The 25649-nt window shown below is 38.8% G+C and overlaps 1 protein-coding gene across 2 annotated transcripts in view; it reads left to right on the plus strand.

Moving 5' to 3' along the window:
• Positions 1 to 25649, plus strand: part of LOC124273226 (glutamate receptor-like) — a 56630-nt gene that overhangs the window by 7316 nt on the left and 23665 nt on the right. For both annotated transcript variants that reach the window (XM_046708442.1, XM_046708441.1), the window contains 5 exons: positions 13505 to 13654; positions 15445 to 15807; positions 16623 to 16825; positions 19873 to 20046; positions 21075 to 21185. In XM_046708442.1, coding sequence (XP_046564398.1) covers positions 13505 to 13654; positions 15445 to 15807; positions 16623 to 16825; positions 19873 to 20046; positions 21075 to 21185 — 1001 coding nt within the window. The remainder of the gene's footprint in view (positions 1 to 13504; positions 13655 to 15444; positions 15808 to 16622; positions 16826 to 19872; positions 20047 to 21074; positions 21186 to 25649) is intronic.

Raw genomic sequence — 25649 nt, forward strand, 5'->3', positions numbered from 1 at the left:
TGTTGACAGCGAACGCGATTTATGTGATGTGGAATTCATCAACACCGTGAAACTCTAGCCTGCTTTCGATTACACGTCAATATCTTCTGATTATTCACATTTTCTCATTAAGCATCGATGGAATATAACTGGTTTAATTTTTGTTAATTACACAAAAGAGAAAACCTGAGACAGCATTCATTTTTAATGAACATATTATGAAATATCACCACTAGCAGTTCAATGGAATATCCTCCATACGGTGCATACCATATGTGGAAATTCTCAGCAAAAGTGACGAAAGTACCGAGTTTTAAAAAATATCATTTAATTTTTGTTAATTACACAAAAGAGAAAACCTGAGACAACTTTTATTTTTAATGAACATATAATGAAACATCACCACTATCAGTTAAATAATGTCTCCTCCGTACGGTGCATACCATATGTGGAAATTCTCAGCAAAATTGACGAAAGTACCGAGTTTTAAAAAATATCATTGCGAACATATATAATATAAAATTTGCTCACAAACTGCTACACCCTTCGCTATTCCATGAACATATTTAATTACAATTGAACCACAGACTGTCGAAAATCTAGAATTATGATAACGGTGGATTTCGTCTTCCATATGCCAACGAAATGAACAAGTCATTTAATTGATCAGGCTAGCTATTCTCGAAACGTTCGTAGCCCTACGAACTTCTTAAGCCAATTCTTAACACATTGGATACGATCAAAGTTAAGAATTCTTAGGGCTACGAACGTTTGAGAACAAGGGCCCTGCTTTGTACTTTCAAATATTTCCTCCGAAAGCTTGCAGGGAACAAAACATAGTAAACGGTATAACCTTAGCTTGCTCATAAAAAAATAAACATGTTCGATTTTGTTATGTAAATGCCATGGTACCAGGAATTTAGTTGGGAATCCCGTTGAATGGCATCGATTTTTTAAAGTGATTTCCATCTTTTACCAATAAGTATTACATTTCATTTCGGTTTATTTAGTGAGTAGATGTGAAGTTTTCATTACGCGTTAGGCTTCAGTGGGTTTTATTTGAACATCTATAGAAATGACGTGACTCGATCGAAGACACAGGTTTTCACTCAAAGTTCCAAGAAATGCAACATGATTGCTTGCTTGATTAACAGACGTACGCTGCAATTAATTGATCAAATTGTAAAAGCATTGTTACGTGATAACAAAGTATAGTATTATACATTCACCACATCATGCCTTGCAGCAACAACCGGATGAATACACTGAGAACAAGTTCATATGTCCTGAGCAAGGAAATATACTGAGGGAAAAAAATAAATAAATAAAAATGCAAGCGCAAGTGTTCCTTTATTTTTTCCATGTTTCTTTACAAGCTTTGTATCGCACTGTGGGTGAGAATCTGAGAATAAATAGATTAACACTGCGATGAAGGAGAGTTCCCTTTTTTTGGTTCCCTCAGTATATATTTCTCCTGTCATTTCAATATTGTTATTATTAAATGTCGATTTCAAGACTGACAATGTCATTAAGCTAAGCAGGAAGTGTACAAGTAGAAAGATTTCAGTATGAAACCAAAACAACAGATGTAATTCAATTTACAACTGTATTTTCAAATGAACTGGGTTTTCAGATCAATACAAATAAATGCAAAGAAATTTCAATGGGCTGTACAACATTCAATGGCAGCACAAGTTCAGTGCCAGTGTGCAATAGAGCGGCTGTACAAAATTCAATGGCAGCACAAGTTCAGTGGCAGTGTGCAATAGAGTGGCTGTACAAAATTCAATGGCAGCACAAGTTCAGTGTCAGTGTGCAATAGAGTGGCTGTACAAAATTCAATGGCAGCACAAGTTCAGTGTCAGTGTGCAATAGAGTGGTGCAATGGCAGCACAATTTCAGTGTCAGTGTGCAATAGAGAGGCTGTACAAAATGCAATGGCAGCACAATTTCAGTGTCAGTGTGCAATAGAGTGGCTGTACAAAATTCAATGGCAGCACAAGTTCAGTGTCAGTGTGCAATAGAGTGGCTGTACAAAATTCAATGGCAGCACAATTTCAGTGTCAGTGTGCAATAGAGCGGCTGTACAAAATTCAATGGCAGCACAATTTCAGTGTCAGTGTGCAATAGAGAGGCTGTACAAAATTCAATGGCAGCACAATTTCAGTGTCAGTGTGCAATAGAGTACAAAATGCAAGAGAGTGTCAGTGTGCTGTACAAAATTCAATGGCAGCACAATTTCAGTGTCAGTGTACAATAGAGAGGCTGTACAAAATTCAATGGCAGCACAAGTTCAGTGTCAGTGTGCAATAGAGTGGCTGTACAAAATTCAATGGCAGCACAAGTTCAGTGTCAGTGTGCAATAGAGCGGCTGTGTAAAATGCAATGGCAGCACAAGTTCAATGGCAGTGTGCAATAGAGTGGCTGTGTAAACTGCAATGGCAGCACAATTTCAGTGTCAGTATATTATAATACAGCAGTGATAAAAGCAATAAAGTCAGTGATGATGCTATTCATTTGGCAGCAACAGTGGTAAGCTTCAAAAGTAAACAGGCTAGATATCCAAATGAAAATTATGATCTTCTCGCTTGGTTTTCATATAATTTGAGATGATAGAGGCATGAGCTTATCACCTTATCTAGTGTAAATAACCTCACAAAATCTTCCATACTATGTTTAATTATTCCGTGGCGTTCTAAAAGATCCCATGATTACACTTTACTTCGACAGCATGTAATTATATTAAGTTCCACACCACTGCTTGCATCAGATAGTAATACATTCTTGTTAACTAATTATTGTTAAAACACATCTTTCGGAATTTCTACAGAATCTTAACACAAACAGATCACATTACCATATGACGATAACGCTTTAACCACTACATCAATGAATGGGTTACTACTGTATGGAATCATCATGAAAAGATTCAAAATGTAACCTGACACAAAATATTCCCCAAGCCTCCATCGATAAACTAAATAAAATAGACAATGACCTACTAACTTCCAAAGGTCCATTCGTAAAGCATGGAGGGCAGTGGGGTAGCCTATTGTTTAAAGGGGCGGTGGGGTAGCCTAGTGATTAAAGCGTTGGCTCGTCACGCCGAAGACCCGGGTTCGATTCCCCACATGGGCACAATGTGTGAAGCCCATTTCTGGTTTCCCCCGCTCTGATATTACTGGAATATTGCTAAAAGCGGCGTAAATCTAAACTCAGTCAGTCAGTCAGTATTGTTTAAAGCATTTGCTTGCCACACCAAAGTCTCGGGTTTGATTCCCCACATGGGTACAATGTGTGAAGCCCATTTCTGGTGTCCCCCGCTCTGATATTACTGGAATATTGCTAAAAGCGACGTAAAACCACACTCATTCGTCACTCGTGAAACATAGAGCGATGCCACAGAGCCCTGTTAACACCTTGAATACACACGGTCTGACGTGTTTGTTTATGTATGGTATGTGGAACCGCTGATGGCGTTTTATTTAAATCCCATATCAATGTCAATAATATTGTGTTGCATAACAGCATGGATATTAACAAGTTTACATCTGATACCTCCATGAACATAAATACATCTTTATAACGAAGCATAATGTCTTATGTAGCATACCTTTCGTGGAACTATATCCGTGTTCAGAATCTGGACTGTTTTTTTTTCAAATTTATTGAGGAAAACATCTTGCGATGATGTGAAAGCGAGTACAGGAAATTCTCTGATTTCCCTACTGTGACCATGATTAAACTTCAATGTACCACATACCGATCATGCTTATTTCAATTTTTATTGAAGTATGTTTAAAAAACAATGTGTCCTGATTTCCTTATTTATGGGCCATCACAGCATACATGACTACGCAACCATGACTACATGAAAATACTCCATTGAATCCGAAATTTAATGAAATAAATATATTGTAAGCACATCGATCGGCTATCCAAGTCTGTTATATCTACACACATCTATGTTTCCATAACCGTGGAACACATTGGAACTTCTGTGGTTTGTCTTGTAATATTGTGTTAATGTATTCCTGGTGTCAATGACTGAAGAGTGAGTGAGTTCGATTTTACGCCGCTTTTAGCACTATTCCAGCAATATCATGGCAGGGGACACCGGAAATCGGCTTCAAGCATTGTACCCATGTTGAGAATCGAAACCGGGTCTTCAGCGTGACGAGCGATCGCTTTAACCACTGGGCTACCCCACCGTCCCTAATGAATGAATAAGCATTCGGACGTTGTCTCAAACGTTGTCATCTTTAAAATCCTTACTAAAAACTTTCCTCTTCCGCCAAGCTTTCCCTGACTGTATTTCAAACCATGTTGTGCGCTTTGAGCATCCTTATGTTTGGAAATAGCGCTATATAAATGCACTATTATTTATTTTATTATTATTAAATTATTATTTATTTATAAGAATTGACCTGGGTATTATTTTATACGTTTTTACGTTTTTAACTCCATATAGACATTAATAATTGAAGTCAGTTATTGAAGTTAGTATTAGCCTTTGATGGAAACATTGACATGACTGTGAAAACAATATTGTAAGTGAAGTACTTCCACTTTTGCTTTTAGACAATTTGAAAATATGCTTTGTATAACTGTAGGTTACAAAATGTGGAGTTTCGTTTCATGGTATATTCAAATTATGTGTGGCAGGACAGTGACATGAAAGGGACTATTACATAGTGCACGTAACAATTCACACTGTGACATTTACCCTGATTGAGAGTCTAATCTAGATATTTATTTTAGCTGCATCATATATTTTGTAATAGAAACTGAGAGCCTAAACCGTTTAATTATTGAAAACATTTTTAACAATGTAAACTGACGTTCAAACGAAGAACACAGTTTGTTTTGACAGACGATTTGTTTTCAGCAGTCTAAAGCATAATTATAATTCGATGAATCCAGGTGTCGATAGAGGACAGTCTCGTTTATACGATACCCTTGGGAGATCCGGTAGATTTCAGTTACTCATAAATATTTATCAGTTTCATGGCTCCTCTGTCCATAATTCAGTTCAGCTGAAGTGAGTTGATGCAAGTCTTAACGTGAACAACACTGGGAAAAGCATTTGCGAACTGTTAAATCCTATCCTTCGCCCAATACCACTCTAGCAGTGTGCGAAATGGTTTCCAAATTTTGTTAGCCAGTCGGGCTAACCTTAAAGTTACTAGCCCACAAAATCATTCAGTAGTCCGAAATTTGAATGTAGAAACTAAGCAAAAGATTACAAAAATAGATGAGAATAAGATATTGTCGGCATGGCACGGGTTTCATCATTGAGTTGCTAATATGATGAACATTTTTGTCAGGCCATAATCTTGCATGATTTAAAAGTGTATTATAACTTATTAAGTCGGAGAGAGTGACATTTACAAAATGACCCCATGAAAATTCACTAGCCAGTCGGGCAAGTGACTGTAGAGATACTGTCCCAACTGGATCTTTACTAGCCAAGGGCTAGCGGGCTATTTCGCACACTGCGCTCTAGTTGTCGTTACATACACGCACGCGAGCACACACGCGCGCACGCACGCACGCACATACATACATACATACATCAACTTCTAATATGCTATTCACATAAATGTACGTTGCATAAATATATGTAATCACCCACACTGATGAATGCGGTAGTGATCCTATATTCTATCCCTCGTTTAATAGTTGTTTAAGAAAGTTACACATCTAGGGACTGAAAAGGAAAAGTTGTTCATTGGGCTTTGAAGCCTAAGCATATTTCAATAGTATACTTTTCCAAACGTCCCTACGTAGCACAATATAAATTTTGAACTCGCGCCATAGTGTATTCACGCCCACCACCTTTGTCACTAACGATGATGTCAAACAATTTTATAACATCGGAAACAAAACGTGTTCTGTCAGCTATGACGACGTTTTACGCCTACGTCTATTGTTACTGTTACGTTTACGTCGCCGACACCATTACTGCCGCTACGCGTCGCTCTGACTACGCAAATGTTTCCATTAAATTTGAAGAGCCGTCGAGTCTTGAAAGATCGCCTTTGTGTGAAGGATTTCAGACTAACATAACTATACGGACTCTGTTTTGTTTATTTATTTAACGCAGCTAAAGAAATTCCCTGTTTTACACTGTCACACAGACACGCACACATATATTTTCACGTTGACGTTACACGTGCAATGAGTCTGCTATTAGCAGAATGCTTGTTTCTGATTGGTTAAAAGATGGTAGCCTTTTCTCTACTTAAACCTATCTTAAATTCAGCCTTTCCACATAAACCGCTGGTATGAATACGTTGATAGCTTACATATCGATCCACAAATAATAGCTGCAAGCAGAGACCCTATAACAGATCTATTATATGGTCTCTGCTGCAAGTAACCAATCAGGCCTGTATACCATATTTACTTCGTTAGAAGCATGCTCTCAAAACACACCGGGCTCCAATAAATGCTGAGTCATCAACTCACTCTAAAGACGCCCCAGAGACAATATCAAGAAAAACCAGAGCTTTTACCAAGACTGGTTTGATAGTGAAATGACAACACTGAACGAAGGTATATAATTTGCTAACATACTCTTTGCATAGAAATTCTTGGGGACAAGTTAGTTATTTTTCTATTGAATCAAACAAAAATATAAGTAAAATAAAACATTGCAAGTGTATTGATAACAAACCTAGATTGATAATACGATGTGCCGTTGAGATTGACATCCAATGATCGAGGGAAAAATACCAACGCCTTGAGCATGCACCAGTTGCGTGGATATGTGCGCTATATAAATATACTATAATAATAATAATAATAATAATAATAATAATAATAATAATAATTTTACCAAGATTACCAAGATTACAAAGAGCGTCACACGACATTTGCTCAGAAGTTGTTCGATCAAGGTTACAACATTCAAGTCCTCAGTCGAGCATTTAAAACGTTTTATAGTAGACATGTGGAGGACATTTCAAAACGTGAGGCATCAGAGACAAGAATGATGTCTGATGCTATTCCCTATTTTGACTTACACCATTTCGTTCCTATTTATTTTCAGGTGAACAGTGAAAAAGCCTTTGCATAAAAATTATGTTTATGACGTGTGACACCGCTGGGGCAGAATACTCTCACCTTTTCGCGAACACCTGGTATCATCACTATTTGATATTGATTCATAAACGCATGCTCTATCATCATATCTCATAGTGTCAAACCACCTCCGTGGTGTAGTGGTTAGAGCGTCCGCCAGGAGAGCGGAAGGTCGCGGGTTCGATCCCCGACCGCGTCATATCAAAAGACGTTAAAATGATGTACTTGTTGGTCCCTGTCTGGTGCTCGGCATTAATGGGTACAACAAGGACTGGTCGGCTCGGAGTCAGTATAATGTGTCTGAGTGGGGTATTCATGCTTCACTGCGGCATGGTATCTCAGTGGGCTAGCACTATAAAACCAGCTTCAGTCTGGGCTAGTACAAGCAGCCGCACATACACATACACACGCATGCACGTCGTCATATGAGCGAAATATTCTCAAGTACGACGTTAAACCCAATTTCACCTCACCTCATAGTGTCAATCACTGGATTATCTGGTCCAGACGTTAAATACTTCTGAATGCGGGGTCAAACAAACAAATATTCATGATATAGTCTGAATTATACAGCCCCACGGAAGTGGAAAGGGGGTTGTCGTTTCTATCTAATCATGGGTTCAAACTCACTGTTAGTCAACTGTTTTGAAAAGAAGTGAGTTTTGAATACTTCTTTGGAACATGTCAATAATGGAAGTTTTAATCTTGAAATAAAATGACATTTGTTACATTTAAAGGAGCTTTGATTCCTTTTCTGAATATTCCAAGATATCGGACCAATGTACCAATATATAATTACGCGTTCCAGTAAAGCACGGTTCTTAAAGCCCTCTTGACGTCATGGTAATGGTAAAATGGTTCTAAATTAAAACAAAAAGTATCTACCCTGCAGAAGGACTAGATCATAATTAAAACAGTAGATTTATCTCCTAAATAACAGCACTGACTGACTGAGTTTGGTTTTACGCCGCTTTTAGCAATATTCCAGCAACATCACGGCGGGGCACCAGAAATGGGCTTCACACATTGTGCCCATGTGGGGATTCGAACCCGGGTCTTCGGCGTGACGAGCCAACGCTTTAACCATTAACCAACGCCCCCTAAATAACAGCAAATAAACTAGCATACATATATGTTATATATGTATATATATATATATTGATTAAACTATTTTCTTCACCCATATATATATATATTGATTTCTTCACCCAGCTTCACTTACGATAATATATATTCACACTGATGTTAGATCTGAAAATGAATAAGTTATGATCTAGCGTTAAGCAGTTAGAAGTCAACAATTGTTGGACTTAAAACTCCGTGCGCTGTTCATGCGTGAAAACATCTCTCTCCATCCGCCGCCACTGATGTCAAAGTAATGATTGTATACATTATGTATGATAGTATTGTGGCATCTTGTTAAGCATCAGTGATGTAGGACGTGGCTGCTCGATCGGCTGAACAATACTAGCGATCGTACAGCTATCCTTAATATAAATGTGATTAAAATGTCAGGCAATCATTGGCAACAGCAATGTCATCAGAAACGATGTCAACTGGTGTTGAAAGGATAAACCATTCGTATTATCTGACTGTGTGTTGATTAAAAGTACGCGAGGTCGATGGTGTATTATTCATTTCATTATTCAGAATAGATGTGTGTAAGAATAAATATTCCTTAACCCATTAACAACGATACTGAACGGGTTTCGCGGGTAAACAGAGCGACAAAACCATTTTAATAATCACGAGAGTCATTTGTCTTTGTCTGCCAGAAACAGAAACATCACTATACAAAAGAGAGGATTCCTGGTGTTCTCGATAAGGTGAGCCTCGAGTGTCACTGTTCCATCAGTGGCAACCTTCATAAACACACGCAAGGGCAAGTCAATTGTTCACCTGACAAAAGAGGGGAATATGGGCCACAAGACGTGTGTAGGCATCACTATCAATTAGTGATGGAAGAAGGTGTTACCTGACAAAAGAGGGGAATATGGGCCACAAGACATGTGTAGGCATCACTATCAATTAGTGATGGTAGAAGGTGTTACCTGACAAAAGAGGGGAATATGGGCCACAAGACGTGTTAAGGCATCACTATCAATTAGTGATGGTAGAAGGTGTTACCTGACAAAAGAGGGGAATATGGGCCACCAGACGTGTTAAGGCATCACTATCAATTAGTGATGGTAGAAGGTGTTACCTGACAAAAGAGGGGAATATGGGCCACCAGACGTGTTTAAGGCATCACTATCAATTAGTGATGGTAGAAGGTGTTACCTGACAAAAGAGGGAATATGGGCCACAAGACGTGTTAAGGCATCACTATCAATTAGTGATGGTAGAAGGTGATACCCGGACAAAAGAGAGGGGAATATTACACAAGACGTGTTAGGCATCACTATCAATTAGTGATGGTAGAAGGTGTTACCTGACAAAAGAGGGGAATATGGGCCACAAGACGTGTTAAGGCATCACTATCAATTAGTGATGGTAGAAGGTGTATACCTGACTATCAAAGTGATGGTAGAAGGAATTACCTGGGCCACAAGACGTGTTAAGGCATCACTATCAATTAGTGATGGTAGAAGGTGTTACCTGACAAAAGAGGGAATATGGGCCACAAGTGACGTGTAAGGCATCACTATCAATTAGTGATGGTAGAAGGTGTTACCTGACAAAGGGGAATATGGGCCACAAGACGTGTTAAGGCATCACTATCAATTAGTGATGGTAGAAGGCATCACTGATCAATTAGTGATGGTAGAAGCATCACTATCAATTAGTGAAGGTGTTACCTGGGAATATGGGCCACAAAACGTGTTAAGGCATCACTATCAAAGATGGTAGAAGGTGGGAATATGGGCCACAAGACGTGTAGGCATCACTATCAATTAGTGATGGTAGAAGGTGTTACCTGACAAAAGAGGGGAATATGGACCACAAGACGTGTTAAGGCATCACTATCAATTAGTGATGGTAGAAGGTGTTACCTGACAAAAGAGGGGAATATGGGCCACAAGACGTGTTAAGGCATCACTATCAATTAGTGATGGTAGAAGGTGTTACCTGACAAGAGGGGAATATGGGCCACAAGACGTGTTAAGGCATCATTATCAATTAGTGATGGTAGAAGGTGTTCGGGAAGAGAACTTGTCCACTCTCAACGCTCCTACTTAGCTGAATCTTCCTGCTCAAACTCTCTATCTGATCTCTGATATTTACAGAACACTGGCGTCAATCGGTTAACTGAAGTGAAGACAAAATATTCTTTTTTCAATGTCACAGTGTCGCTAGGAGTTGATACACATGCACGTATATATTGATGATCACGCACAGCGCTGTTTGTCGTTGCACAAGGAGCCTGCAAATCAATGATCAGTATAAGAGTAAATCTATGGATGTCTCCCTGGCCTGATCAGCGTTACGTCGTATCAGTGTGACTACCGTCAGTGCGAACGGGACTTAACGTAAGAGCACGTTAAATAACGTCTTGGTTCTCATCAACGACCGTCGTAAGAGGCGACTAACTCGATCGGGTGGTCAGACTCGCTGACTTGGTTGACAGATGTCATCGGTTCCCAAGTGCGTATATCGATGCTCATGATGTTGATCACTGGATTGTGTGGTCATGACAGACCGCCGTCATATAGCTGGAATATTGCTGAGTGCGGCGTTAAACAACAACCAACCAACCAACATAGCAGGAAACCGATAATTTTTCTGGTTATCTGAGGTGAAGGCCAACGTGGTTTCCATGACAATACGATTACATTAACTACAATACACAATTACTTGTAATCATGTAGCACATGTGCTTCAAGATCGGCCATTATGACAATAGCCATATTTGAAGCTTGAATAATGTGGCATTCAGTTTCTATACACCAGTTTAACCCTATACGCTCTCTGAATACTGAGAACTCATTGTCCCGGTAAAAGTTGGAACTGTAAAGTTACAGCGCCTGTTCATTATCAAGCTACCATCAATAATACAAACCATACACAAAGATGACAAATCAGGTTATTTTTATGAAAGCAAACAATTTGTGGAAAAGACTTTAAAAATCGATTATCGTCTTCCAATTAGTGGTAATGTGGATACGCCTGTTTGTTTGAATTCGTTTCATCTTTTGTGACTGTTTGTGGTAGTCTACAGAATGGACTATCATGACACACTGTTAGAACATTGTAATGTTTAAGTGATTAGTAAAGTGCATTCTAATTTGTATTCTGATCTCCGTCAATCTTGATCTCAAGGAAATTAGATCCATATGAGAGCACAAAATCTTAATACCTCATAAAAGAGGTGTCTCAAAAAATTGCCCGCAAATGAATATATTAGATATGATAATGTACTTTAAACTGTTGGAGGCAAAAGTGGGATAATGATGTTTCTGGGGCAACTGTTTTCTTTGTTTGTTGTTTAACTCCGCACTCATCATCATCATCATCATCATCATCATCATCATCATCATCATCATCATCATCATCATCGAACTACACAGTTGGGATACGGTAACTTGCATCAACAATGTCTGATCCCGTTAGTCTTCTCTTTCGAGAAATATTAGTTGTTGAAGGCCAATTCTAACCCGGATCGTCACGGGTATGGGCGAAATGTACCTTCTATGATTCCATGTGTAAACTGGACTTAATCATTGGGTGTAATGATATAAAAGAAGGTATGGCATAACTCTCACCATCTCGTTTTCATAATGGGCATAATGCTGACAACATTTCCATTAGTAAAGTAAATAAATGATGAGACACATTTACAGTTGTTACGGGGATAAGTCTAATACTCGTTACCATTGAAAATAATTGCAATGCAATGTTAGAGACATTACAACATTCCGTTGCTGCCAAACGAACATTTTCCTTAAACCTTTGTTCTTTGCTTCAAAGCAGTGCTCCATTTGAGTTGAAAGGCATTGGAGGATTATGATTGTTGGGTGTGGCTAAACATACATATTGTTTACTTGGGTAGCCCAGTGGTTAAAGCGTTGGCTTGTGGGGTTCATTATATTGGTGGAATATTGCTAAAAGCAGCGTAAGACCACACTCACTCACTCATTTAAGAGTATATTCTTTACTAACCAGCAGCAGAATGCCAACACATTAATACAACAGTAATTCAAGTTTTACAAATCGTTTTCAGTTTCAGTAAGATCAGTAAGTGTGCTATCGTCATTGAATTTCATATGTATCACTAGATTGTTTTGTCTTTGTTTCAATAATCAGATGCACAGTCGTGTAGCGTCAAACACAAGTGTTTAATGCAAAGTGTGAATGGTTGGTGTTAGCGATGTGGCGGGGCATGTCGACGTAGTTCAGCAAAACACATGACGTCATGACTAATTTTCAGTCATCCATTCTTATCATTTAAAAGGCAATTTTGACATTTTTGCTGTGGAATTTCCGCATGAAAATTGAAATCCACTATTTTCGGGTGTTAACGTGCAATATTTAGATTTAGACACATTTGGCCCAAATTCAATGTATGAGTAAAACTAAAGAGACTTCAGTTTTGTGTCCAAATATGGAAAAGAATTGTTTTGTTTGCTTCTATTTATTTTAACGGTTTTTAATCATCCGTACGAGGATCTTCTACGAAAAACCAAAACACTTAACTCTGCCCCATAAGTTCTTAACAAAATCGACCGCCTCCGTGGTGTAGTGGTTAGAGCGTCCGCCAGGAGAGCGGAAGGTCGCGGGTTCGATCCCCGACCGCGTCATACCAAAAGACGTTAAAATGATGTACTTGTTGGTCCCTGCCTGGCGCTCGGCATTAATGGGTACAACAAGGACTGGTCGGCTCGGAGTCCGCATAATGTGTCTGAGTGGGGTATTCATGCTTCACTGCGGCATGGTATCTCAGTGGGCTAGCACTATAAAACCAGCTTAAGTCTGGGCTAGTACAAGCAGCCGCACATACACATCCACACGCATGCACGTCGTCATATGAGCGAAATATTCTCAAGCACGACGTTAAACCCAATTTCACCTCACCTCAATACTCAGGTGCACAGTCGTGTAGCGTCAAACACATGACGCCATGACTAATTTTCAGTCACCCATTCTTATCATTTAAAACGCAATTTTGCCATGTTTGCTGTGGAATTTCCGCATGAAAATTGAAATCCACTATTTTCGGGTGTTAACGTGCAATATTAAGATTTAGACACATTTTGTTTTCCATCAGTATTTGGCCCAAATTCAATGTATGAGTGAAACTAAAGAGACTTCAGTTTTGTGTCCAAATATGGAAAAGAATTGTTTTGTTTGCTTCTATTGATTTTAACGGTTTTTAATCATCCGTACGAGGATCTTTTACTAAAAACCAAAACACTTAATTCTGCCCCATCCGTTCTTAACAAAATCAAGACCGACAATGTATTTATATGTTGTACAGTGAGAAAAACTTGTGTTTTTGCAGGTGCTATAGACGCTCACAATGAGTCTCAACCACTGAGTTACCGAGGTGTGCAAACTATCGGTTACAACGCTACCTGGGGAAGCGAACTGGAGGTCAAGGTCATGTGGTCAATTGCAAGGCTCAGCGAAAGGTTTTCACTATTCAAACAAGGTCAGTGTATATATGTTACAGGGAATGTGTGAAACCAGGGATTTCACGTAATCTCTGAAAGAGTCAGTGATTTCATGAAAGCCCCGTGACCCCCAGGGATTTCACGTATTCCCTAACATTTCAAGGGATTTCATGAAATTACTGATTTTCTTAGTGTTCCATTACACACATGCCCTGTTAGGATATCAGTGAATGTGTGAAATTAATCTTTGTAGCTTAAATGGACACTGATCCAGAGCCATTCCCCGGAAGTGGTTGTTGCTGTTGTTATTGTTTTTTCCCTGCAACTACCCAGATGATATCCGAGAATTCTTGATTGGGTGGAATCTCTGTTGCACAACGCAAGCGCAATTGATAGTATAAGTATAATATGTATATCCTTACATTGATCAACAAAGATGAAATCTGTTTTACTCATTAATATTTTCATCTTCATTATTATGGCAACAAATGAACACAATTCGACGTTTATATGCCAGTGATACAAAATGTAAGGGCTGAAAAAACCCGAAGTCAATGAATGTCTTTATAGTTTTGTCTTATAATCCTAATGTATTTATCATTATATGTTTATGCATTTTTGAAACTTCATAAACAGTAAACAATCTGTTCTAGTGAATATGAAAGGACTGTAATATCTAGACATTTTATACGTTGCCAACGTGGATCATATTTCACACACACGCACTAAGTGCGACCTAGTGTATGTTGTCTGTCTCATCGAAACAAAACAGCTAAAAAATGAAGTGGAGTAATGATTTTGCTTAATGCTACAAAAAATTAATAATAACAAAATACATATATTTGAAGGAAGGACGTTGTTTTTACACAGGCACCTTACGACAGAATACATTAATCATTCAGTGTGTTATCGGTTAATCCTTTGATCGATTTGTTTTAAACCCATCTGATGATTCCTCTTCCTGCACTTCCAAGCGCATATTACATAACATGTAATAGATTTACCACATCAGACCTTAATTTCTGATGTTGGGTACTTACTCCAGACACGAGAAATGACAAACATGGACAGAGGAAGGGGTGACCCTAGGAGCATTCCTTGTATATATAATAGTTATGAACCACGATCAAGCTAATGACAATTATAGAAAGGCGTGAAATCCGGTATCCTCAAAGGTTTGTTCACTCTCCACGAATGATGTGACAATGGACAAAGAAGTATCTCTCCGAACTGCTGTGAATTCCGAGTCGAATTGTGGTGGTCAGGGTTTCCAGAAGTGTAACTTACTAACTGTTGTCCTAACCAGTGTAAATCAAGACGTTGTAAATGTTTTAAAGTGGGACTGAAGTGTAATAGCCGATGTCATAACAGTCTTTCTTGTCCAAATAAATCAAGTTTATCAGCATATACTCTGTAATCGCATCATAAATTTGGTCGTCTCTATTTCAATAAAGGCTGCCAGGGGTTTCATGAAATCCCTGAGCCAATATTTCAGTAATTTAATGAAATCCCTTGAAATTTTAGGAATACATGAAATATCTGGGGTTACAGGGATTTCACGAAATCACTGACTCTGATTAGGGTTTACGGAAAATCCCTGTACAGGAGGATCCCTTTGTTTCACACATTTCCTGAATTGTTGATTGTTTTTTCTGTTCACGCAAGAAATCTGTGTAATCACAGAAATCCCATTTCTCATTTTCTGTTCCTAGTTATTTAGTTTTGTGGTTGAAATGGTCGCGTACAACATCAACCTCCTAGTGTTATTTCTTAATATGGCGTGATAATGGCTAGAAACAAGCACATTCAGACCTGTGTTTCATTACAGTCCACGACTTCATTAACACCTCCGTAGACTTCCTGGTGCTCAACGACGTCTTCTACGGCAGTCTGGAGGAGAAACACCACTTCATGCTTGAGGACACACAGGTCGTTCACTACCAAGGCCAACTGAGCCCCTTCGTCTCCCCCCAATCTACCGATGTGAATTTGGAACCAGATCCGTGGCGTATATGTGGTGCCTACTCGTTTCTCAAAGACGGTATATCGCCAGAGAGTAGTCAGTGCAATGAGAATAACGATGTCCATCACGATGACCAGCCCATAGTGCCGGACGTGGTGGGCGTGATGTTCGCAGTGCTGGACTACCTTCACTGGAAATCTCTCGTCATATTGTACGAAGATGAAACAGGTGAGTGAGTGGTTGGGTTTATCGCTTCTCTGAACAGTATCTCAGGTATGTCATAGCGGGTCTGCTTAATGTGCGAAGAAGGTCCGAAGCCACTTCTTTGATGAAATCAACAGGAATGAATAGGTTTTGCATTAGCGAAAAATACGATGACTGAAGCACCTATACCCAATTAAATTTTACTAGCATGCGTACTAATACCCATAAAAACTTAGTAAATTTTGACAATGCGTGATCACCGTAGTTCTACGATCGCTTAGTTAAACGACATCATGCTCATATCATTCAAGACCTCAGGAAAGCTTTAAAAATGTTTTATAGTAGACATGCTGACATTTCAAATTTGACATATCAACAACGAACAATGGTGTCCGATGCAATTCCCAATTTAGAATGGGATCAGGCTAAAACGGCCCCATGACAAAACGGCCCCAATTTTGCTTGGCTAAAACGGCCCCGGTGTAAAACGGCCCCGATGTTGCTATCAACTATGTTGCTTGAAATGACCCCGTACAATTGCAAAAAAACGGTGGACGGTGCAATCGATGGAACATGACACTCCATCCTCTTCGCGAACACCTGGTTCACGGTTTGCTACTGATTCATATAAACATGTTGATATAGTTGGTTGATAAGAGAGTGCTGGTGCTTTGCGCAGAAATTTTATGAACAAGGAAATGTTTTTGATGGCAATCTGGATCCTATGTTTACAAAACGTAATAACACAAAAAGGGTACAAAAGGGTAAGATAAATGTCGAGAAAACTAGAATACGCTTGCTGACATGAGTTTGTGATGTATCATTCATTAACGTTGCAGCTCATGATGCGATGGAGGTGTCGGGGATGCTGTCGTCGGACAACGTCACCTACCAGGAGTATAGCGTCCAGCATTATGAGTCTACCGTGGGCCTGCATGAAATGCTCAACGTCATCTACAACAAAACCATGACCAGCAGCAACAACGTTATCAACATCGTCCTGCTGTGTTCAGAGGTCTGCGTCAATAAAGTCATCAATAAGGTAGGTGAAGTCATGTGAGCAGCTGACTGAACAGGTGCAACTTTGATTATACAACTTTGAGTGCGCAGGGTTTGAGCAGCTTCTACTACTACCAGTATACTACTACTACTACTACTACTACTACTACTACTACTACTACTACTACTACTACTACTACTACTACTACTGCTGCTGCTGCTGCTGCTGCTGCTACTACTAGGTCAGAGATTTATGTGTAATATTGCAAGTTTGTTGAATGCTGAGATATACTGCAATATTGCAAATTTGTTGAATGCTGAAATATACTGCAATATTGCACGTTTGTTGGATGTTGAGATATACTGCAATATTGCACGTTTGTTGAATGTTGAGATATACTGCAATATTGCACGTTTGTTGAATGCTGAGATATACTACAATATTGCAAGTTTGTTGAATGCTGAAATATACTGCAATATTGCACGTTTGTTGAATGTTGAGACATACTGAAATGTTGCACGTTTGTTGAATGCTGAGATATACTGCAATATTGCAAGTTTGTTGAGATATAGCTGTAATATTGCAATTCACTGAGATGAAGCTGTAATACTGCAAGTTTGCTAGGATATAGCTGTAGTATTGCAAATTCACTAAGATAAAGCAGCGGTGTTGCAATTGCACTTAGATATAGTTGTAATATTGCAAGTATGCTGGGATTTTGTTGTAGTATTGCATGTTCGCTGAGATATAGCTGAAGTTTTGATATTCCCTCAGCCAGTAGTAGGTTGAGGAGGTGAGGGTGTTGATGTCTGCTTTATGACTTTGGGAATAGAACCCAAGACGTCTACGTCATGTGCCAACACTGAAACTAAGTGTCACAGTGTTTAATGCCCCCGTCAAGAGGCGCTGAATCATAACTGTCAACATCACAAGAACAGTCGTTAATTGACACCTGTGATTTCAAAATTCAAATTTTATAGACGGACTGTTTGCATTTAAGTTCATTGATAAATAATAATCCTACGAAAGTGATTTATTAATACAGGGCACCAATAACAAAGCTAAGTGATTAAAGATTTCAGTAATCAATTAACAGTTGGACAGTGTGAATGGCGTAGCTACCATTATTAAAAAAACGGGCCTACTCATGATTGTTGCTGAAAAAGTTGGACAAGCACTCAATACTATCTAAATATAAAGCTTCGCAACCTATCGGGCTTACACGAAAAAAATGGCTTGCTACGCGCCTGAATACGCCAAGCCAGTGAAATTACGAATGTCAACATGGCTGATAGAAACTTGTCTAATACACAGCTTGCCGATCTAAACACACAGAGGATATCATATTTCTTCTGAGGTCAATATTGGCAGGATATTGGCTGTCTATATGTACAGCTGGACAACAGTTCCGGCCGTTGATCTTCCGTCATAGCACTAGTGCACCGTTGTATAGAACGGGTTCATGAACCTGATTGGCTATAAAACGCGGACGTCGGAGAAGACAGTCTCCGCTGGGGTACATAATGAATGCGCGAACAGATTCCGTTCGGTGGATTATTGTCATAGAACTGCTATATTGAAGGTTTATCGTGGTATAACTGCTATTATGATAAATGATCGTAATAGACTTCTATATTGATGGTTTATCGTGGTATAACTGCTATTATGATAAATGATCGTAATAGACTTCTATATTGATGGTTTATCGTGGTATAAATGCTATTATGATAAAGGATCGTAATAGACTTCTATATTATATTGGATGCTATTATATCGATGGTATAACTATGCTGATTATGATAAATGATCGTAATAGACTTCTATATTGATGGTTTATCGTGGCATAAATGCTATTATGATAAATGATCGTAATAGACTTCTATATTGAAGGTTTATCGTGGTATAAATGCTATTATGATGAATTATCGTAATAGACTTATATTGAAGGTTTATCGTGGTATAACTGCCATAATGATGAATTATCGTAATAGACTTATATTGAAGGTTTATCGTGGTATGACTGCTGTTATAATGAATTATTGTAATAGATTGGTATAGTGAAGGTTTATCGTGGTATAACTGTTATTATGATGAATTATCGTAAAAGACTGATATATTGAAGGTTTATCGTGCTATAAATGCTATTATGATGCATTATCATAATAGACTTATATTGAAGGTTTATCGTGGTATAACTGCCATTATAATGAATTATCGTAATAGACTGCTATATTGAAGGTTTATCGCGGTATAACTGCTATTATGATACATTATCGTAATAGACTGCTATATTGAAGGTTTATCGTGGTATAACTGCTATTATGATGAATTATCGTAATAGACTGCTATATTGAAGGTTTTATCGTGGTATAACTGCTATTATGATGAATTATCGTAATAGACTGCTATATTGAAGGTTTTATCGTGGTATAACTGCTATTATGATGAATTATCGTAATAGACTGCTATATTGAAGGTTTTATCGTGGTATAACTGCTATTATGATGAATTATCGTAATAGACTTATATTGAAGGTTTATCGTGGTATAACTGCCATAATGATGAATTATCGTAATAGACTTATATTGAAGGTTTATCGTGGTATGACTGCTGTTATAATGAATTATTGTAATAGATTGCTATATTGAAGGTTTATCGTGGTATAACTGCTATTATGATGAATTATCGTAATAGACTGCTATATTGAAGGTTTTATCGCGGTATAACTGCTATTATGATACATTATCGTAATAGACTGCTATATTGAAGGTTTTATCGTGGTATAACTGCTATTATGATGAATTATCGTAATAGACTTCTATATTGAAGGTTTTATCGTGGTATAACTGCTATTATGATGAATTATCGTAATAGACTGCTATATTGAAGGTTTATCGTGATATAACTGCTATTATGATGAATTATCGTAATATATTGCTATATTGAAGGTTTATCGTGATGCAGCTGCTGTAGTGATGCTTTACCGTCATGCTTTAATATTAAACGTTTACTGTAATGTATCTGTTACCATGTTGTGTCTACTATATGGATCCTTGTATCCGTTGAGTTACTACTGAAAGTATGTTTAGGCGAACGCCTTTGACGAGGTCAACGGAAAGAAGACGGCCATGAAACTGGTGTCCAAGTGGCTAGTGGTCCTCCCCAGTCCCAACAACGCCTACGTCGACAAGTGCGGCATGGACATGGACAACATCGCCGTCATCACATACCCGCCCAGCACCACCGTCACAAACATGAAAGATGTAAGACAATAATATCGCGTCCTAATAGTTTACAACCTGCACATCAGACTCGACACAATGTCATGGGGCACATCATAGTAGTTTACAACCTGCACATCAGACTCGACACAATGTCATGGGGTACATCATAGTAGTTTACAACATGCACATCAGACTCGACACAATGTCATGGGACACATTATAGTAGTTTACAACATGCACATCAGACTCGACACAATGTAATGGGGCACATCACAGTAGTTTACAACATGCACATCAGACTCGACACAATGTCATGGGACACATTATAGTAGTTTACAACCTGCACATCAGACTCGACACAATGTCATGGGGCACATCATAGTAGTTTACAACATGCACATCAGACTCGAAACAATGTCATGGAGCACATCGTAGTAGTTTATAACCTGCACATCAGACTCGACACAATGTCATGGGGCACATCATAGTAGTTTACAACCTGCACATCGGACTCGACACAATGTCATGAGGCACATCATAGTAGTTTACAACATGCACATCAGACTCGACACAATGTCATGGGGCACATCATAGTAGTTTACAACCTGCACATCAGACTCGACACAATGTCATGGGGCACATCATAGTAGTTTACAACATGCACATCAGACTCGACACAATGTAATGTCGCACATCATAGTAGTTTACAACCTGCACATCAGACTCGACACAATGTCATGGGGCACATCATAGTAGGGCACATCATAGTAGTTTACAACATGCACATCAGACTCGACACAATGTCATGGGGCACATCATAGTAGTTTACAATCTGCACATCGGACTCGACACAATGTCATGGGGCACATTCTAGTAGGACATCGGAGAAGTGACCAATATGTTCATTAAACCCCCAATCTAAGCCCACATTTGTGTAACGTCACCCGCGGTGCTTTGAAAAAGATTTAACAAGTAAAGAAAAAATAGTAACAAAAGTTATGCTCGTATGTGAAACCCAGACTGCAATATTGTGCCCGTCAGGCTAACTTTTCTCTCTATGTATGCAGGGGCTGCCACAGACGTTGGAGAAGGTTCTCCGTTTAGTCGGCTCCAACAACGACACAAATAACATCACGGCGTTCGACGTCAGACAGAATGCAAGCGTCATGCTGATGGAGGTATGTAGACATGGCGTCATATTCCTGTTATATTTATTCATATAAACAGTCCAACAAATCGATATATAGACGTACATATTCATATATTCATAAGGTCAAGTGAAAACATACGAATGACCAGTTACATTCAGGATGTAACCGAACTAGACAACCAGTTATCCAACGTCCATTTTTGTGGATGTCTCGATGGCTGAGTGGGTTAGATGGCTGACTTTGCGTGCTGGCGATTAGGTGACTCTGAGAGTGCGAGTTCGAATTGCGGATGAGACTCAACCAAAAAGTTCTAGATTCTGTACTTTACTGAGAAAGTGTAATCCAAAATATAGAATAGATTATACTTTAACATGTTAAATTACATCCATAAGTTGACAGTCATTGTCAATATACACACTCCGTTATAGTCCATGATCCAGACCCCTAAATGTTATGCTTGACTACCAAGTTGAGGGGCAAATTTAAATGTTGATGTTCAAATAGCCTGATGTCTGTACTACATGAAATCATGTGATGGATATCTCACATGTCCAGCTAAAAGATGTTTCAAGATGGCCGCCATGTTTTCATTGCTTTCACAAACCTCAGAAATACACATAAAAAAGATAGTTTACAATTTCTAACCAATTTTTGCTTGTTGAAATATGGTAGGCACTAAATTCATAATGTTTTGATAGACATTTTGTATGGTTTTGTGCTTTAAACATTTCACTATTATCAAAATACTTTGAAAATAATCGTTTCTTAAGAATTTTTCATTTTGCATCAATAAAATTGATGTAATCCTATGTGTGATGAAATGACTGCATTTAAGTTAAATACAAAACAAATCACGCAGAAATAATTCTTGCTAAAGAAAAAATATAAAACAGGTATAAAAATATATAATAAATATTTTATTATAGCTAGTTACAAATGAGTGACATCGATTTCGTGATGTTTGACTAGGCCAAAGACCATCTTGATCACGGCATCTCCTGTTGTGTGTCGTGTGTACAGACAATTGATTGTCGTGTGCAGGTCATGCTGAATGTCAAACAATGTGCCCTATCTGTTTGTCATGGTTGGGCCTGTCGTATCTCAGTATGGCCAACACTAGTAGGTATTGCATCGAGCGGACATTTTATCGATTTTGCCCTCTCTGTGTACACACTGGATGTTTTGTGAGATACAAATATGTGATACAAAATGTCAGCCAAGCATTAATGCAACCGAACTTTGTATTACAACGATGGCATATATTAATAACTCAAATTATTCTGCGCAGTCAGTGAAATGTGTATAACTATAAATATGTGTGGCTTAATATATGATGATGTATGTTTTATATAATTTTGGATTGAGACGCATACTATCTAAGAGTACGCAGTACTGCGTCCGCCTATTAACCTATAAAATCATATATTATTACTATTATGAATAAGTACATGTATATCTTAATTAATAAAATATCCATGCTTGTATCAGGGATAGCAAATCGATTCCTAATTATTATTTTATAGGTATGGTTGACAAATGCTGACAAAACAGTCCAGCATAGCGTTTAGCAATTATACATACTAAATATGTTTCTTATAAGAAACAGGGTGCATTGGTGTCTCACGTCGGCATCATTCCTCTAGCAAACTGCAATATTGCACTATTTCACGCCAAACTACTCTAACAATACATTATGCATTTCTCTCAATAACATTAACAATAAGCCCTCAAGGAATCTCTCCGTGGTGTAGTGGTTAGAGCGTCCGCCCGGAGAGCGGAAGGTCGCGGGTTCGATCCCCGACCGCGTCATACCAAAAGACGTTACAATATAGTACTTGTTGGTCCCTGGCTGGCGCTCGGCTTTAATGGGTACAACAAGGACTGGTCGGCTCGGAGTCAGTATAATGTGTCTGAGTGGGGTATTCATGCTTCACTGCGGCATGGTATCTCAGTGAGCTAGCACAATAAAACCAGCTTAAGCCTGGGCTAGTACAAGCAGCCGCACATATACATACACACGCATGCACGTCGTCATATGAGCGAAATATTCTCAAGCACGACGTTAAACCCAATTTCACCTCACCTCCCCTCACCTCAAGGAATCTACCATATAATTTATTTTTAAAATATAAACGTATTTAGATTACAATATTAAATTAATAACTTCGAATGAATTAATGCAACGTTGCATTAAATCGGCTGTCGCGCCCTCTCGGCCGAACATTATTTCAAGCGAACCCCACAGAGTGATGTCACTTGGAGCGCTCTTTACGAATATCCTACGCACAGCTTGTGATTTGAACCAGTTCGATAAACACCGACAACACCGCATGTGACAGTTTTCGATGTTCGGAGTAATTGTTTACTTCCATACATGGCAAGTGTTCTCTGTTTTGAAGCTGTTCGCCTCGAAGTGTTAATTATCGATTTCAGACAAGTCGTAAGGGATAATAAGTCTTTTATTGCATCAATAGGGAGCTAAAGTGAGTGCATATGCCCCTATATATATACTATAGGCCAAAATATTCTCGAAATGTGTGAAACTGTGCCTTTAAGGTCAAAAACAAAACCTCCTGACATACTTTATCATCGAATAACCCGTTCCTTTTTTATTCATTTCAGTAAGCATGTAATGTTTGATGCATAATTCCTTTAGCCTGGCGGTTTATAATCAAACATACAAAATGCATAAAAAATATCTTAAAATACAAACTGTATCTGTATTCCGCTTTGTTTATCGTTGCCATTAAATCCTGGATGTGTACATCCCAGGGTAAGATAGTTTGCAAATAATAAAAAAGAGCATTAGTAAAGAGCTGTACGATCAGCTCCGTTGTTAATCAATAGATGTTGATTTCGTAAACACGATACATATTTACCTGCATGAGACTCGGAGATGAAGGTAAATATGTGATAAAGGTTTCTCATAAGGCGACGTGCTTTATACGTAAGTAATTAGCGGAAACTATAGATGTAACGGCGCCTTAAGAGGGAGGCTAACACAACGTGTTGACCCACTCCACTATCGCACTGCCCCGTTATTAAGAGGAAGCCTGGATAACAAGAGTACTGGGTGGATGTTGGACATGTGTTGACAATAGATTACCGTTACCTGTTTCTGTTGACTCTTGTATTTCTATTGGCACAAGTCGATTGATGTACATAGACCGCGATATTGACATCCTTTAGGCGACAAAAAGTCCATATTTGTACGTGGTAGTGATCGTGGTTTAATGTGAGTGAGTTTAGTTTTACGCCGCACTCAGCAGTATTCCAGCTATATGGCGGCGGAATGTAAATAATCGAATCTGGAACAGACAATCCAACGATCAACAGCATGAGCATCGATCTACGCAATTGGGATACGATGACATGTGTTAACCAGGTCAGCGAGCCTGATCACCAGATCCCGTTAGTCGGCTCTTACGACACGCACGGGTTGCTGAAGATCGATTCTAACCCGGACCTTGGTTTAATGAGTTGGTTGAATGAATAAGTTGAGTTTTACGGCACCTTTAGCAAGATGTCAGCAATATCACCAAACAATAGAAATGGGCTTCAAACATTGCACCAATGGGCCTTCAATCACAAGGCTACCCTACTACCACTGTGACTGTAGTGTGGTGTTGAAGTCAATTCCGTTGTACATGTTAGGATCAGGTGACACTGATGGCCCTGTCGTCTAATTAAAAGTACCGAAATTCTGAGTTCGAATTTCGGTTGACTTCGATCCGGTTTTAGGATTGTCAGCAGCATACCCGTCAACGTGGGTTTATATAACGTTGATAACGTCAGCATCCCAGGAGGTTTACTCCCACCTTAAACAGACACAAAGTGATATAACATGGCTACCGCGGAAAACGGCGTTAAACCGACTCACTCACTCATCACGACAAGCATTATTCACCCGGTACACTGAAGTGCGTTAACGTTGCGACATTCAAATAACGGTGGGGTCAAGGCAGTGTTTTTTCTTTTGAAAAGTATTTCAGTTCATTGCGTGGCAGTTCGAGGTAAATTTAAAAGAGTTTAAGGATACAGGTCGTAAATGTGTGCGACGTTGGTTAAAAACCACGAAGTTGGTGTCGACAGACTGTAGATGGAATTCATAACGATATAGCAATGAACGAATATATAAGCGAGTTGCGGGCCCTTATGACCATGACCGCCCGTTCCCTTTCAGGAAATGTTATTTTCTGCTAAAAATCTTTGCACCAAGCATTCTGTGAGATGCCACGTGGAATAATAACTTTGACCACCAGGGGGCCATCACAAAACTTTCCAGACACATTTTCGCTAAATGTAGCCTCTCGCATTAATTCCATTCCGCAAAACTGTCACGACTGGTAGTGTTATAAGGGATTGTGTTTCTGTATATATGAACTAAACGCTTTTTGAAATCAACAATTCTCGGTTAAACCTTCATGTCATGTAACGAACATATTCATCACAATATCCAACTGGCAGTGACACGCTCCACTGTAATACGAC

Source organism: Haliotis rubra, unplaced genomic scaffold, assembly GCF_003918875.1.
Source record: "Haliotis rubra isolate DU_JTF1 unplaced genomic scaffold, ASM391887v1 Scf178, whole genome shotgun sequence".
Taxonomy (NCBI): domain Eukaryota; kingdom Metazoa; phylum Mollusca; class Gastropoda; order Lepetellida; family Haliotidae; genus Haliotis; species Haliotis rubra.